The sequence below is a fragment of the Solanum lycopersicum genome, chromosome 4 (assembly GCF_036512215.1).
Source record: "Solanum lycopersicum chromosome 4, SLM_r2.1".
In the NCBI taxonomy this organism is placed as follows: domain Eukaryota; kingdom Viridiplantae; phylum Streptophyta; class Magnoliopsida; order Solanales; family Solanaceae; genus Solanum; species Solanum lycopersicum.
In genome coordinates, this window is record NC_090803.1 from 65,049,336 (window position 1) to 65,065,854 (window position 16,519).

Below are 16,519 nucleotides of genomic sequence, written 5' to 3' on the forward strand. Positions count from 1 at the left end.
AGGGTGTGCAATGTTATCAGCTGTTAATCTAGAATTATGGGCCTCAATTTTAAGTCCAGGTTAAGCCCAATAAAGCATTTCACTATCTGAAAAGCTATTTAATTGCATAATTTGTTTGTCAAATAAGTTGATCTCGATTTTAATTAAAATTTGTGAAGTATTATGGTAATATAAGAATAAAAATTTACATCGAGGGATAAAAAATTAAATGAGAGCATAAAATAAAACAGAAAAAACAAATGACCTGTTTAAAGCACATCCGGACTCGTTTAACTTCCCCTCGTTGCTCTCGCACTCTTTCTCAGATACCATAAATTCCTAATTCCTTTCAAGAAAAAAAAAAAAAAGTAAAAAAGTAAAAATAAAAAATAAAAAATGGACGTCGGTGGCGGAGCAGTTGCCGGCGACGGTGCTTCTTCTACTTCCTCCGCCGTGTCTCAGTGGACCTTCACCTTATCACAGCGATATCAACACCTTCTGGATAAATCGACACCTCACATCCTTTATCGGTGGATCTTCTTCGCTACGATCGCTTTCATCTTTGCTATTCGCGTGTTCATGGTTCAAGGTTTCTACATCATCACATATGCTTTAGGAATCTACATAATCCAGCTCCTTATTGCTTTCCTTTCCCCTCAAGTCGATCCAGAAGTTGACGGTCCTACCCTTCCCACTCGCGGATCCGATGAGTTTCGCCCTTTCGTTCGTCGCCTTCCTGAATTTAAATTCTGGTGCTTCATCCATCTAACTCATTTATGTGCCAATTTACATATTTTTTTTTTTGCTTACTTGTGAAGTTTAGATTTGTTTGATATGCATCTGCTTTGCGATCTCATTATGCAGTTTGATTTTCATATAGTTTCTGTGAATAGAGATCAAATCTGATGGTTAATTTCTGGTAGGAAATCAAATCTGATGCTAAGATGTGTTGTTGTCAAGATGTGGATTGCTTTAAAAAGTCAGATTTATATTTTTGGGTTTCTGAATACTATGTTCTAAATTAAGAATTCGCATTTCACATAAGCATTTGTACATTCCACAGCATAGTTATTTTTTGAATCTGCTGAGAAGTGTTGAGTTGATGAGTTTAGTTATGTTGTTGTATATTCATGGTTATGGAAGTTTATGCTCCACTGAAAAAAACTTCTGATCTGTTTGCTAATTGCTACCTATTCCGGTCTTCACATGATGATCTAGGATCTGATAAAGAATAGAAGATTCGGAGTGGATAGAAGGAAAACTACTTTCTTAAACTATTTTGTAGTATGACCCTTAGCCAAGCTTAAGATACAATGCTTGGCGGAATTAGCTTGAAACCATTTTGGGCATCAAATTTACATTTTATTTTTTGTTTTGACCTGGTATTTCTGGACTTTTTTCAGTGGTGCCTTTGACCTTCCACTCTACTAGTATGCAATATTGGTTGAATCGTTCAGCATTTGAACCTACTAACTCCAACAATCCAGATTTTTATCGTATGACTAAAGAGGATGCTCTAACATTAGTTTCTCCATCGTGCAGCATGCTATGCGTGAGATTGAGATAGATAGCTTGGGATGTCTGATTTCTTTAAATTCAATCAGTGCAAATTATTGGAAGAGTCTCTCAAAGCTCAAAAGCATGAAAATATGTTGCATCCCTTGTAAAAAAAGGGTGGAAATATGATGCATCCTAATTCTGCCCTAAAACTCTTTTCCTAATTTGAATTATGGATCTCATATATGACAGGATAATAAATTAATAGTATCACAATTAGCTGTTTTGTACTGCCTACATAACTTTGATAGATAGAAAAATCCTACTTACAAAAAAAGGAAATAGATGGATAGGAAACGCACGTATTATTACTGATAAGAATTCATGTGTCGATAGCACCGAGCATGAAGCAATGACATACGGCTTGGTTAGATCTGTTTACTGAATTGGCTGTATAAATAATGTCATTTGTTTTATTCATCGACTGTACTTGTTTCTGTACCATTTATTTTTTAAAATAAAATCCTCGTGTTGCCTACCATATTTTTATTTTCAAGATATTTTTAAATTTAATGATCGAATGAGCTCTCTTTTCTTGCAATATGTCTCTTAACTGGAGTTGAATATAACTCATGTAACTAGTATAAATGCTTCTTATTAGCTTGAGTGATTTTAATGGGGAAGTTCTGTGATTATATGGAGTAGCTTAGGTGATTTTATTTGGAAGCTCTCAGTTACATGGGACAACTTATCTTAATCAGCTAATAATTATAGATAGTATTCAAAATGTGTTGTCCTGATCATGGGATTATGTTGGTCCATTCCTGCTATTAGGTTATATAGGTTTTTATGGTGCAGTTTTGTCGATGTTTTTCTGTGCAGCAGTTCCACAGTCCTTGGCTTTTGTTTTATGATGTAGCCATCCTTGACTGGAACAGTTATAGTAACTCCTGCTTCAGTCTCTTTTATTCCTTTCGTGAGACCGTCTGTAGTACTCATAGCTACAGCCCTAACTCGATTATTTCCTAATAATTGATGTTCCTCATAAGCCACATTAATTGGTTGACCAGCACTATCATGATGGTCAGTGTGTCAATCAATTATTACAAGTTTCTACAGGTTGGAAATGTCCTAATTCAAACTGTCCATGTTTTCAAAATGTTCAGATTGTCTGGAAAAAGAAAAGTAAACTTGGGGACCAGCTTCTGACCAGTCATGCTGATCACCAAGTCTATTTGGTTTCCACCCAGTAGTTCTTTGTCTCTCCCAGTAATGGTTCCTGATCCGATGTTGTAATAGTTTTAGTAGCCGGGATGAATATGAATTGTTGACCTTGAGCTTCTGTGATATGCTTCAGCCAGTGCAAGGGCAGAGCAGACTTCTTCTAGACCTTCCTCCTTTACACACACTTAGTTATCTGAATTTTGTTATTTCGCAATATCTTTGCGTGCTTTATTATTTTAAACTGATGCTTGGTGTCCAGGCCAGCTTGAGCATACCTCAAGTATTCCACTATGTACCTGATGCAGTGTTGCTTTCCACTTGCACATGTACTAGGTAATCTTGCCTACCAAAGCTAAGGTGGATGGTATTTGAACTCTAATCTCCAAGGTTTGCACCTGCTTCATTAACCACTAGCCCACACCCTTGGGTGCGTTGCGCTCCGAGGATTCCCATTGAAGTCGATCACTTAATCATATAGCAGAACTTTTTCATTGTGCGCTTCATTTATTTGCCTGTACTTCCGTTAGTCGTAGGCATCATCCAGATTTGTTGGCAATATTATCTTCTTGAATTAGTAGTTTGGCATAATTTTCTTTTCCTTGGCAGGTACTCACTATCAAAAGCAGTCTGCATTGCTTTTGTGTTGACATTCTTCAGTGCCTTTGATGTGCCTGTATTTTGGCCAATTTTGTTATTCTATTGGTTGGTACTGTTTGTTTCAACGATGAAGAGGCAAATAATGCACATGGTCAAATATAAATATGTGCCCTTCACATTTGGCAAGCAGGTACATATAAAATCTAGCTCCAATTACGTTGGTGTCTTTTCACATTAGCCAGACTGCATTACCTCTGTACTTTACCATAATATTCTGAAAATGATTGGAAATACTTCTTTTCTACAGCGTTACGGGAAGAAAGCACCATCAACTGATGAGAGAAGTGTTTCCAAACCTTGAGGTTCAAAGTGGAATGAGCTTTTTATGGTGGGGAATGAATTTGTTTTTGATACAAATTCGCCTAGATGGCTGTATTTTTCACCGGATAGGTTTCTGAGCTTGGGTTATGTCATTGAATATATGATTATCAATGAGTTCTTAGATTATAAAACTTAGTTCTCCTAGAAGCTGCCACACATCTTGATTCTTTCGTTTATCTGTAAGCTAGCCTCTGGATGTCAATATTGAGCTCATTCTTGAACCGCGCTCTTATTCAATTCAACCTTAGTAGTTTCTAACAGGTTGCACATCCCTGTTGAAGTTCTTGTATAATTGTCAATTACTGCTGCATATTAATTTTTGCCTATAAATCGCCATGCACCACAGAGCAGTGAAAACTACTTTTTCAAGGGTTGAGGTCATATATACCATTTCTCATTTTGATTTACCGCTACAAGAAGACATTTTCTTGATCACTTTTGAACTGCTGCTAACCATTGGTTTTCTGCTGGTCCTAATCCGTATTAGTGTAATGAAAATGAAATCTATCACTATGATGCAGCAGTTTTATACGATGGAAAAGGATGGTATAAGCATATAATTTTTAGAGGTTTATGTTATAGATTAGAATTAATTTTAGGGGCACGAATAGAAGTTGTCATTGGAATCTTTTATCCTGAATAGTCTCTTTTACAATCCAATTTGTAGTTTCCAAGTCTTTAGACCTCCCTTCCATATGATATGCGTTGTTCTTTTAAGACGATGGTTATTTTTCAATTAGAGGGTCGAATAGTAGCTATTTGTAAATTTTATCCCATTTATAATATATACTTAGGTCTTTAAGTCAAGTATGCATTTATCTAACCCAGTATGATTTGAGTATAACGTTATCTCTACATAACATTATTGTAGAAGGGAAGCCTAGTAGTTTGTAGTCTGTACAGTGATGCAATGTATAAAATGAATGGTTGCATTTAAAAGGGGAAATGGGTCACTTTCAGCTTTGTTCATTATGAATGTAATGCCAATTACTTTAGAAGATTGGTGGAGGACCACCATTTATTTTGCCAGACTCTATCCCAAGTACAAATCTTGGGAATCTTTTGGGGGTTGCCAATTTGTACAGATGATTTGCTGATATTATTAATCTTAAAAAGAGGGTTGCAGTCTGATCATATGCTTACTCATTTCTCTAAGCAGAGTGAGACAAAGCTATACCTATGCTAGCTAGTGTGAGATAGTAGATATTCAATATAATAATTGAAGTACACACAAATCGAAGGAAATTGTTGAGAGGGGTCCCTCAACTTTGAAGATGAATAAAATGCTCTATTGATATCTCAAAAAGGAAGGAGAGGGTAGGTTTGTGGTCTATAACGGAACAAAAAGTTGGTTAATATTCATTGCGAAAGCAATAGTAGTACATAACCCTAAAAACCTACTAACTACTATATAACATAAAAAATTATATAGTATTATAAAAGCTTATTTGAATGTTAAAACTGGCTTTTATATTTTCAGCTGTCAGTTTTGTCACAAAAGTGACAGAATGACAGTCCTTGCATCCATCATTAACAGTGTAATTGAGCCTATCATATCCTAGTTAGAAGCCCTTCTATGTTCAAGCAGTATTCGACCATGGTCAAAATGCACAAAGAAATTAAGGAGATTCAACAGATAATGTATATACGTTAATATAGAACAAAATACTTATCTACACAGTGTTATTTTTAAACGAAAGGGTGGCCCCCCACTGGTTATAAAGCATCAATGATTGATTTCACAACTCAAACTCGTGACTATACATAAGATAACTTTACTATTAACCCGAATGAAATATTCAGTGTATAATAAAACAAGAAAAACAGTTGTTAGTAAGATGTTTCAATTAAATTCATCAGTTTCCTTCACACACTCATATTAAAAGGCAATAAAGATCATCTCTTTCCTCTCATCAACTTTTGTGATTTGAAGTAGAACACTCTGCACCTTTTTGTTTCTCTAGAACAAAAAAAAAAAAAAAGAGAGAAAATGGAAGGTGGACTCCCCATGCTAAATTGTCTGTTACAACATACACTTAGAAGTGTCTGTACTTGCTCTGACTCTTCTTCTAATGCTTCTGAGTGGGTCTATGCTGTTTTCTGGAGAATTGTCCCAAGAAATTATCCTCCACCTAAGTAAGCACATTTTAATAATCAAAATTTGGACATTACTAAGAATAGTGTTAGTAAATTGTTCTTGATTTTTGTTGCAGATGGGATCATGGAGGAGGCTTGCTTGATCGCGCTAAAGGGAACAAGAGAAACTGGTAATGATATTAATACTAGGAGTATTTGTTTTTGTAAATTGGAGTTACGGGACAGTCAACCAACTGAGCTACTAAGGTTCATCTGAACTAGTAGTATTTGTGATTTTTATTAATAATTTGAGTTGATTTTATTTCAGGATTCTTGTTTGGGAAGATGGTTTTTGTGACTTTTATGAATGTGAAAGATCGAAAAGGGAACATGTAACGATAAATTTTGGTCCTGAAATCTTCTTCAAAATGTCTCATGAGGTTTATTCTTTTGGTGAAGGGTGAGATATTTCATTTTCTGGTTTGATAAGTAGAATGAGCTAAAATTACATTACGTACAAGTATTAAACTTTGTAATAAAATTTTCAGATTGGTGGGCAAAGTTGCAGCAGATAATAGTCACAGATGGGTGTCTAAAGATGCCCCAAATGAAAAAGATTCAAACTTTACTTGCTCATGGAATATGTCTATTGAAGCTGTAAGCACCACTAGTCCTCATTTCCTCCTCACTCAAGATTTGAACTTTTTAGATTATCAGCTCAAAATTTAGTATTTATTTCGCGTTATATATATCTATGTCCCTATCAAAAATATTGAGTTCAGTTGAACCGGCTCGACTCTCTCTCTCGCCCTCCTTTTACAATTCTTACAAGTGTTGTGTTTGCGTTTTTTTTTTTGCCAGCAACCAAGAGCCTGGGGAGTTCAGTTTAATTCAGGCATTCAGGTAATGAAAGTTTAGCTGATGAGAAAAATATTATCACTCTTTATGTCATTTTTCAAAGATTTTAATTTAGGAAAGTTTCTGTTTTTTTGGCAGACTATTGCTATTATATCTGTTAGGGAAGGCATAATTCAGCTTGGCTCATTTAACAAGGTGTTTCTCGTCTCGTATCTATTGCTACTTGACGCGATTTCCTCCTTCTTAACGCTACTTAATCCTACGCCATTCATGTGTTTTCACTGATAACTTGTTCATGACTACTTGTAGGCATTTGAAGATCATAATCTAGTATTAAACATTCAGAGGAAATTCAGCTACCTTCAGAGCATACCGGGTATTTATGCAATTCAGAGACCATTTTTGCCAATCCAACATCCATATACTTACAAGCCAAACAATGTCACTCTAGTTAACGAGACGGATAATCAAATGGATGACAAAAACCAGATAATTGGGTCGAAAAGAGTTCATGAGTTTCCGTTCAAGTCTATCAACTTTGGCTATAATAGCCCACAAACTATGGCTAGTCTACCTTTGTGGTCGATGCCTATAGCAGCACCGTCTTGTTATGCTAATGCAGCACATGAGATGAGTTCTTTACATGACAGAGTTACGAGGAACACTACAAGCAAGGATGTCAAGGTTGTCGATGAATTAGGCCATTTGAAGTTTGAGACAGATGAGGAAAATGATCAATTTTCCTTAAACCAGAACTTAGGCCTGGAAAATAAGGTAGTTGAGGTTGGTTTTAGACAATTAGGAAACGGAGGGGCTGCTCCAAATCCAAATTAATTGCAGTTTAGTGTAAGTAACAAACTGCAAAGAGTCTAATTACATAGGGATCTTTTAGTGGTTGTTAATTAGCTTTAACTTGTTGATAAGGTACTGAGTTATATGTTTATATGGTAATGACATAGTAATCTTTAGCAATTTGTTCTGTTCATATTATTTATTGGATATACACTTTCTAAGAAATGTGAACATATTGTTTGGATTTACTTTTGTATGTGGAGATGGATCTACACGACATCCATAGATTCACGTGAACTCAATAATTTTTATCAGAGCACTTAATATCAATAAATCATTGTAAGATTATGTCATTGCATTTTATGCAAATCAGTCATAGGAAACAACCTCTGGAATCCAGGTCTACATACACCCCACCCCTCTAGGCCTCGCTTGTGATCACGCTGGAATTAATAATTTATATGTCATGGATAACACTATAAAAAAACAATAAAGAGTGTGAAAATCTTTATCGGCATCAGTTAAGTGTCATTAGAACTAATGTTGCTAAAGGTTTTAGGGACATATACAAAGAGTGTTAATTGTCGCTAAAAATACATATTTAACGACAATCAAGAATTTACTGCCGTTAATGATCATTTTTTATGTAGTGTAAGGTATATTTACGATATATAAATTAATCGTAGCTCCGCCCCGAGTCTAAGGTTCTAAGTAAGGTAAGGGAAGAAAATTATTGTCCTTTGAAAGAGTTCCCCTAAATGAATTGTCAGCTACTGTCCTTCCATTCAAGAATTTAATTACTACATATCACATCAATGGTTAGATCAGCTCGATGTTGATCTTTGCCCTACTTGTTAGTTGTTTCCCACTTTTCTAATTAAAATAAAAAAAATACAGTTACACCAAATTATTAAAAAGGACCAGCTCTGGACCAATGCATTCGCTAAATAAATGTGTTAGTATTCCGTGTGTTCCGTCTTATATTAGTTGTCCACTTTCATTTTACACGTTTCTTATGAAACGATAAGTAAGTACAGTTTTACTAATTGGAAATGCTAGGAGGATAATTAGTATAGATTAGGGAAGCAAAGTTGAAGATTAGATTCTATATTTAGGAAGTAATTTTGATATATGAGTGCTAATCTTGGAAAGTAATTAAAACAATAAAAAAGAAATAGGGAGACAAAGCAAAGAAAGTTGTAGCACAAAGACAGTATGGATGGTCCCTAGCCTTGATATTTTTTTCCTTTACACTATTTTGGGGACAAGATGCTAATTAAATTCCATGAAAATGTGAGTACTGATTTAATAATACGTGTTGTTTTTATATATGCTCTTTCAAAGGGTCCCTATGTTACGAAAACGTTACTCACGTAAGAGAGTGCATAATTAGAGTACAGTTTACAGGTTATAGAGGCTTTTGTTAACACGTTTTGAATTCATTTTTTATCAAACCGGCTCACTAGAATGTCAAATGGTGAAAAACAGATTTTCACTGAAATACCGAAAAACTTCATTATTTTTCATGTAAAAAAGCTTCTATTTCTATTTATTTCTTCATTAATTCAATCAAAATATCTATTAAAATAATCATTCGACATTTCTTAGTTCAAAGGGATATTGGTGCTTTTTTAGTAATGGTAGCTTTAGTCTGAATATGTATTTATCTTAAGAAATTTATCAAATATGTTATATATACAAATTATTCATTTAGTATCCGGTAATTTAAAAGAGTCGGAATATTAAACCACAAATTTCAAATTCTAACTCGTCTTTCCTAATTCAGGTTAAAAAATATTAGTATATTATGTAACTTGTACCATCACGAATACATACAAGTAGGCCAAAAGGCGATACGAATAATGTAGTATCAAAAGGAACAATCTTAACAAAGAAAAAGTGGAGTGGGATCTACATTGCAGGAATTTCTCAAAAAATTTTGTCACACCCATGTCGTAGCTTCTCAAAATTGCTCTACTTAATTTTGGACAATCTGACACATACCTAATAACATTTTTAGAGGGTTCGAGCAACATAGGCCGAAACAACTAGCTATTCATATGATAAATCTTGTTTGAATCATATTTAAGAGATTGAAATTTGGTGTTGAGAAAAGCCTGAGCCATCCTATTACCAAGTTGGATTTGGCCTTGAGTTGTGAGATGAAGCCCATCTGATTCAACTGGTAGATCATTAGCATCCACTTTTATTACATTTGGAAGATCAATATCCATCTGTGCTTGTCTCACTACATTTACAAATTTAAATTTTCTATCAAATGGTTCTTTTGGATAACGTAGAACAACCTGTAAAATAGAATAGTTTAGTTTACTTTTCTACAAAATAAAAATAAAAATTCACTAAACAACCTATTATAACCAATTGAAAAAAATAAATTCAACATGTTATTGCATATAGGTTTAAGAAAATTGAAAAGGAATTCTAGTTGTTTCAATTGAGTTTTAAGTTATGTATGTTAACAATATATGTTTTTTTTACCACATCCGGTGAAATTGACCTACAACGATATGTAACTCTTCATATCAAGACTTTTCATATGATAACATATAACACCGCCAATATACCTAAATTAAATTCGTGGTAACTAAGGATTATCATCTTATATAAATTACATGAGGATTTTTCTAAAAAATTACATGAAAATAAGTTTTCTTTAAATTTTCATACTAAATTCCAAGAAAATCCAATGTAGTTCACAGTTTTTTTGTTAGTGTGCGAAAATCACTTGAAAGTGAATATGAAAGAGAATATTAGTACACTAAAATTTCCAAATTAGATCTTATACCATCACTAAAGCTAAGAATTTGTTCAAAAGCATGTATAGGCTCAATTTTTCAAGAAAAGTTGCAACTTGCAAGCATAATAATAGAATGAAACCTAACTATACTACACAAATAAAAGGAATTAGTTATGAAATTGATCGCTAAAATAGCCAGTATCTAACATGATTTTTTGAATAGACTTCACAAATTTGTCGTTAAGTATGATTAGTTGAGGTTTAGTTGTTGTTTAGCGACAGAAGTTGTTATGAAGAAGAATAGTAAAAGAAGTATATATTGTTTACCACAATAACAGGAAGCAGAGGAGATTTCAAGTCATCGCGTAAATCTTGAATGAACTTCATCACTTTGGCTTTATAATATCTTGCTGTATACTTGTCCTTTGTATCACTTTCACCATGAAACCACAATAACCCTCTAATTGTTCCTCCATGTTTAAGAGAAAACTTAGCTCTACTTATCAATTGATCATAAGGCATATTTCCACGAATCCAAGTATGTATTCCAGTACCTGATTTAGAACACGGTACTAAACCAATAACTCCAAAATTTGGATCTTGTTTAAGAATTGCATTAGCAAATGCCATTCCAGGACCAACTCCACAATTATGAAGACAATCAACCGCGTAATTAAGAGGTTCATGTGCAATTTCCCACTTGGTAGTTACACTTAATCGAAGAATATTGTTTGAATTAGGTTGACATTCGCGAGGTATTACACCATCCCATGTAAAATTGTGTACACCTCCTTGCCCTGCCATGTTGCTTTGTCCTGCTAATATGAATATTTGTTTGTTCAATTTGTTTGTGCTTCGAGTTGTGATTAGTAGATGATGTTGATAGTTATGGTTTGTGATCCACCTTAAGTAAAACAGAAGAAAAACAAACATCAACATTAACAGTATCTCTTCACATGCATATTGTAACTTCTTGCTGAGATTGAATAATATCGTTTTCATCTTCACCTTCATTTTCGATATTGTATCACCTAGAGTTGTACTTGTTCAATTGTTCTTGTGGTGGAAGAAGCAAGAATTAGAAAATCCATAATTAAAGAAAAAAAATTACTAGCAAAATGCTAAATATGTGGTTTGGCTATAATTGGAACTTTTATTTTTTGGATGGAATAATCTGATGAATATGCATTAACATATATAGGCTTCATGCTCAGAGGATAAATTATTGGAATTAGTGCATGAACCATAAATTTACCAAATAAAGAGGATACTTGCACCTAGTTCACCTGAAATTCAGTACTTTTGATATGAAAAATAACTTAGTTGATCTGAACCTAGTATTTTGAAAATATGATCATCCATGTTTATGTATACATAATCTCTTTTTTATTCAATATTTACTCTATTTATGTGTCATCACCCCACAATTGAAACGTTTGTTTTATCCAAGAACAACAGTTACTACAACCGGTAAAATGAAAAATAATATATTTAATTACTAAAATGACAAATAATTTATGATAGCTTATATAATAGCAAAGAGAGTTTATCAATAGTCTTTGATATTATTAGTGAAATGAAAGTAGAAGCATCACATGGAATAATAAACTGCATTGTGAAAGTAGCAGATAGTCATCCCTGATGAAGAAATAAAGGAAATATTTACATAAATCAGAAACAGCAGAACAATGAAATCTTGTTTCAATATTGTTCTAGTGCATTGTGTGACAAGCACTAAAGAAGCACTATACAGAAATCAGCAGCAACTCTGTTATCCTCTGCTTTTGGAATCACCTATAACTATAAACTTTCAGCTGGAAATGAGGTTTTGCAAATTCACTGCGAATTTGCGCATTCCCATTGGAGACACTTCAAGAGATAGTGTTTTTCATTCCCTGATTGCTGAAGGATCCAATAGGTTTGGCAAGAATGTGTGACATTGCTTTGACTGAAAGAGGGTTATTCTCGCTCTGTAGAGACAAAAACACAATCGCGTTAATAAAGGAAATGATTATATTGTGTGCGTCATACAATTACAAAGTAGGGATGGATCACTTACGATTGAGCAGGTGCCGGCTTTAACATTGCAGACAGGATAATCATGTGGGCAGCAACTGTTATGGTCTTTACAGCAAGTAGCTCCTTCCATAGGGCAGCAACCCCAAGCAAAGCACATGTGATAGTACTCGTAGACACAGCAACACGTTGTTCCTGATGGGCAACTGTACATATCATCACAAGTAGTAGGTGGCTTGACTGGCGATGGAGGAGATGGAGCTGGTTTCGGGGGATTTTGGCCTGTCTTGACAGGGTAAGAAACAACTGTAGCAATACCACACAAACCCTTTGGGTTAGCAATGTTACGCTGCATCCTGAGGTAGCCGTGTTCTCCCCAGGAAGCACCCCATGAGTTCCTCACAATCCAATAATCCATGCCATTTTCGCTACCATATCCCACTGCAACCACACCATGGTCCACTGCTGCGCCACACTTCCCAGTAAAGATGCCCTGGAGCATAGACGAGTTCAAGATTTAAATTTAACATGTATATAACATTCTTAACCCTTCTTTTGAAATTATGGAAATATTTGTGCTTTTCACTTAAATGTTTTGTGCCTAAAATATTACGGAACAATTGATCATGTCCATCTAAATCTACCTCTGAGGCATGAGAATATGATCATACGATGTAAATTCAATACAAAAAATCGTGTTGGTTAGGTACGTAATTAGATTATTGATTGAAACAAGAACACTACCTAATTCAATCAAAAGACATCTTTATTAACGACTAGGCCAGTCTGAAGTAAAGATTATTTACCGATTTATAGTGCTGGAAGTCTTTGCCACCAGCTTCAATAGCAACGCTAACAGGCTGACTTGCAATAGCCTTTTTCATTGCGTTTTCATCATTAGCAGGAACATCTTCATACCCGTCAATGGTGACAACCTTGGCATTTTTCTGCAATTGTTTCAAACAAGATCTTTAATTGTGATAACTTGAAAGTATATTAGTTTCATTTCCATAAGTCCTTCAAGACTAAGAACGCGGTACTAACCCTTGTTAGGTCACATCTTCCATCCTCGCCAGTATATGGGTAATCTTCCTCAGTGTCTAGTCCTCCATTTTTGATAACGAATTCAAAAGCATAGTCCATGAGACCACCGTCACAACCATTGTTAGAAGAAGTATCACAATCTACTAGCTCCTGCTCGGATAAAGAGATCGAGTCTCCAGTCTTTATTTTGTTTACTGCTTCAATGGCAGCAACTGCTGAGAAAGCCCAGCAACTCCCTGTTTCATTTTCCAAACGTCTAAATTAAAATCCTTCTTCTACCAACATAATATAACACACAGCTAAATTCTAGGACAATGACGTCTACTATACTTACTGATTTTTATAATATAAATATAGAGTTTAAAATAAAGCAATTGAGTTTGGACAAATCCAATAGACTGACTTAGATACGAAGAGAATTTGTTTATTTATTTTAAAATTTAAATAAAGATAGTCTTAAATTTAAAATATTGGAAATCAAAGCCAGCAAAGTAGCATCGATAAAACGGAAATATTTACTTAGAATATTTCCAATTGGGTTAAACAAATATATCCAACCCCATATGATTTTGTCTCCTCCCCAACCGATAGTGTAATTGAGAATGCTAACTAATCTTATACTACTATTTAAGAATAACAAATGGAATTATTAGGTATGATAGAGTTGAGAATATTAATTATTGAACCATTAACTTTAATTAAAAAAACAATTTTCTAACAAATACAAATTGCTTTTTATAAATACCCCTTGATAATTGCACATTCGAACATCACTTTTTACATTACAAATTAGTCACGGATGAATAATAACATAGGCTTTTTCTATTCATATGATTCATGTTGCACGTTTTGCTGTTTGTAGTTATCACGTTTGACCAGTTGTTGTTCATAAATAATGACGGTGAAAAGAAATTTAAACATCATTTTCATTTTGTAGTTAATTATATGTTAAAGTTTCTAGAGAAATTTATTTTTACAGATAAAAATCTAAAATAAAGTATAATACTCGTTATGAGATTATTCTCTTTCTATTCGAATGGTAAAAATATTTCAATTTTGACCAAATTGTTGTTACATTTCAAATTTTATGAACATTTTTTATCTAAAATTATTAAATAGTGTACAAATAAAATATTCATTCCAAATTTTAATATCATATTAAACAATTTCGATTAAATTTCAAATATATTTCTAATTCTTTTCCCTGATAACTAATAAAGGATCAAAATTCGGATCAGGTGTCAAATATATAAGCTGACTTAAATATTTAAAATAGATAGACTTAGTAAAGCATCAGTCCAAAAGTTATTTGAATTGAACTAGCATAACTCAAGATGTATTATTTGATTATTTAAATGGATTAATGTTTTCTCTTAGCAAATCAATATTCACTAATTTGGAACTGGGTTAAATTTTTATCACATATCAACCCATCTAAAAATTGGATGAATCAAAACAACAAAGTAATATGGATCCTACATTTTCATAAGCTCATTTCATTATTCTGTACTTTACTCTTGTTTGAAATTTATATAGTAGCACATGAAGTATATCAGATTCATATAAATAAATAAATTAATAAAAAAACACTATCAACTATAATCAACAAAAGTCATAATGCTTTTCCGAAAACAAATAAAGTAATAAAAAGTGAAACAAAAACAAGTAAGAGGTACACATACCACATTGTCCTTGATCCTTAACACCAACAAGCACACCTTTCTTCACCCAATCAACAGATTCCGGCAACCTATCTCCGACCTTCGGAGCATACCGATCACTTTGTCTACTCGACAACCTGCGACTAGCATCCGGCTTCGTACCCAAATAAACCGACCTATACTCCTCGTTGGTCAGATCAGCAAACTTAGTCAAACCGAGCTTATAACTTTTCTCCGGCATAGCGTTATGTTCATCGATGTATTTAAGGTTGTCCTTAAAGATCTGGAACCGTTTATCTTTTTCTCCCAAAGCGTTGTACACTTTTTTGTGTTCAACTAACCACGATTCGTACATAGACATGACCTCGTCATCGGTCCGACCGGCGCCGATCGTGTGATGTTTTTCGTTGTAGCTTATAATCGACATGTCCTCTGCCGCCGCCGATGTTACGGCGGCGGAGGACACGACCATTACGAGGATCGAGATTGTTAGAGCGGAGAGATGAATCGCCATGTTTGATTGTTTTAGTTGAGGTATGGAAAAAGAAGATGGGAAGTAGTGGAGAAACAACTGTACTATAAAGGCAGGGAAAAGGGTATTTTCGACAATTGGTATCTAAAAAGTGGAATATTTTATTTATTTTTTAAAATAAAGGTATTTGAATATGTACGTATTTCTTGGAGGAGAAGATCGAGTAGGATTGTAGTTGGAAAGGTAATTAGCATTTTTAGTCCTTCAAGTATCCATAAATTATGATTTTGATTGTTTGTAAATTTTACTTGAGCACATTTCATCTTTAAGTAATTGCTATTCTCTTCTAATGGTTAAATTCATAAATATAGAGTAATAAAACATCGTTTTTATTTAATGTCGAGAGTAATTTGATTTAGATTTAAATTAGATAAATTCTGACATTATGGTTAATGGTTAAATGAGTTTAATTATCTTTAATGCAAAATAAGTAGACCACTAAAGATTATCTGGCATGCAAGTAAGGGCAGACTCACGTGGTGTCTGCTGGGTTCTCGAGCATTCATTAACTTTGTTATAAAATATATATATATTTGTGTAGAAATCGATAGATATTTGTATAAAAATAACATAGAGCACTCAATGAATAAATCATATAGTTGGTTAAATGATTTTAGGATGGATACTTAAAACTCTTTTAGTGTTGTTGTACCAAGGTTTGAATCTCATTATTAATACATATTTTTTACAAAGCACCCACGACCTTAAAATCCTAACTACCGCATCCAAGCTGATAATTCTGATGAGTTTCTATTGGATTTGTGTAAGCAAGATATAAATATAATTAAATGAATTTATGTAATTGAAAAAAAAGTGAGGTTTTTTTTTTGGTATAAGCCTATACTTTAGTGATTTTTCCTGAAGTTTTATCCTACCAACTAGATATAAAATAGGATGGATAACTATCAAAATATTACAAAGATGAAAATTCAATATTTATTAATTATTTAATGTATTGAAAGTGGAATTAAATATAGGAAACAACTTGGAAAAGCGTGACAAGTTTGTTGAACACAAAATTACTCTTGGGAGAGGCAAACCTACCACGGTGAAAAAGATAAAAAAAGGAAGACGCAACTATCATGTGTAATACATGGGCTTTAT

At 33.7% G+C, this 16,519-nt stretch overlaps 4 protein-coding genes across 4 annotated transcripts; 2 read left to right on the forward strand and 2 right to left on the reverse strand.

Annotated features, from left to right (window-relative positions):
- The first annotated feature begins 104 nt into the window (after window positions 1-104).
- Window positions 105-3,938, forward strand: LOC104647186 (protein RER1A). The gene is made up of 3 exons (XM_010322014.3): window positions 105-731; window positions 3,307-3,487; window positions 3,605-3,938. The coding sequence occupies exons 1-3, from the start codon at window positions 376-378 to the stop codon at window positions 3,656-3,658; spliced, it is 591 nt and encodes a 196-aa protein (XP_010320316.1). The 5' UTR covers window positions 105-375; the 3' UTR covers window positions 3,659-3,938.
- Window positions 3,939-4,757: 819 nt separating this feature from the next.
- LOC101246050 (protein RICE SALT SENSITIVE 3-like) lies at window positions 4,758-7,584 on the forward strand. The gene is made up of 7 exons (XM_010322015.4): window positions 4,758-5,814; window positions 5,892-5,945; window positions 6,083-6,214; window positions 6,303-6,411; window positions 6,616-6,657; window positions 6,751-6,807; window positions 6,922-7,584. Exons 1-7 carry the CDS (start codon window positions 5,669-5,671, stop codon window positions 7,444-7,446), a joined length of 1,065 nt encoding a protein of 354 aa, XP_010320317.1. The 5' UTR covers window positions 4,758-5,668; the 3' UTR covers window positions 7,447-7,584.
- Window positions 7,585-8,648: 1,064 nt separating this feature from the next.
- LOC101258557 (probable carbohydrate esterase At4g34215) lies at window positions 8,649-11,310 on the reverse strand. The gene is made up of 2 exons (XM_004238527.5): window positions 10,490-11,310; window positions 8,649-9,710 (listed from the first exon to the last, which is right to left on the reverse strand). The coding sequence occupies exons 1-2, from the start codon at window positions 11,174-11,176 to the stop codon at window positions 9,453-9,455; spliced, it is 945 nt and encodes a 314-aa protein (XP_004238575.2). The 5' UTR covers window positions 11,177-11,310; the 3' UTR covers window positions 8,649-9,452.
- Window positions 11,311-11,707: 397 nt separating this feature from the next.
- Window positions 11,708-15,513, reverse strand: LOC101246709 (low-temperature-induced cysteine proteinase-like). The gene is made up of 5 exons (XM_004238081.5): window positions 14,905-15,513; window positions 13,223-13,458; window positions 12,985-13,125; window positions 12,222-12,671; window positions 11,708-12,132 (listed from the first exon to the last, which is right to left on the reverse strand). The coding sequence occupies exons 1-5, from the start codon at window positions 15,395-15,397 to the stop codon at window positions 12,034-12,036; spliced, it is 1,419 nt and encodes a 472-aa protein (XP_004238129.1). The 5' UTR covers window positions 15,398-15,513; the 3' UTR covers window positions 11,708-12,033.
- Between the last annotated feature and the right edge of the window lie 1,006 nt (window positions 15,514-16,519).

Bases quoted from the DNA above. Each gene is read 5' to 3' on its own strand.
- LOC101258557 (XM_004238527.5), bottom strand. From the start codon at position 11,176: ATGAAGGTGAAGATGAAAACGATATTATTCAATCTCAGCAAGAAGTTA. The intron at 9,711-10,489 runs GTAAACAATATA...TCTATTTTACAG, and splicing joins CTCTGCTTCCTGTTATTGTG to GTTGTTCTACGTTATCCAAA.
- LOC101246709 (XM_004238081.5), bottom strand. From the start codon at position 15,397: ATGGCGATTCATCTCTCCGCTCTAACAATCTCGATCCTCGTAATGGTC. The intron at 13,126-13,222 runs GTTAGTACCGCG...AAACAATTGCAG, and splicing joins GAAGATGTGACCTAACAAGG to AAAAATGCCAAGGTTGTCAC. The intron at 12,672-12,984 runs GTAAATAATCTT...TCTATGCTCCAG, and splicing joins ACTTCCAGCACTATAAATCG to GGCATCTTTACTGGGAAGTG.
- LOC104647186 (XM_010322014.3), top strand. From the start codon at position 376: ATGGACGTCGGTGGCGGAGCAGTTGCCGGCGACGGTGCTTCTTCTACT. The intron at 732-3,306 runs GTGCTTCATCCA...TTTCCTTGGCAG, and splicing joins CTTCCTGAATTTAAATTCTG to GTACTCACTATCAAAAGCAG. The intron at 3,488-3,604 runs GTACATATAAAA...TCTTTTCTACAG, and splicing joins CCTTCACATTTGGCAAGCAG to CGTTACGGGAAGAAAGCACC.
- LOC101246050 (XM_010322015.4), top strand. From the start codon at position 5,669: ATGGAAGGTGGACTCCCCATGCTAAATTGTCTGTTACAACATACACTT. The intron at 5,815-5,891 runs GTAAGCACATTT...TTTTTGTTGCAG, and splicing joins AGAAATTATCCTCCACCTAA to ATGGGATCATGGAGGAGGCT. The intron at 6,412-6,615 runs GTAAGCACCACT...TTTTTTTGCCAG, and splicing joins GGAATATGTCTATTGAAGCT to CAACCAAGAGCCTGGGGAGT.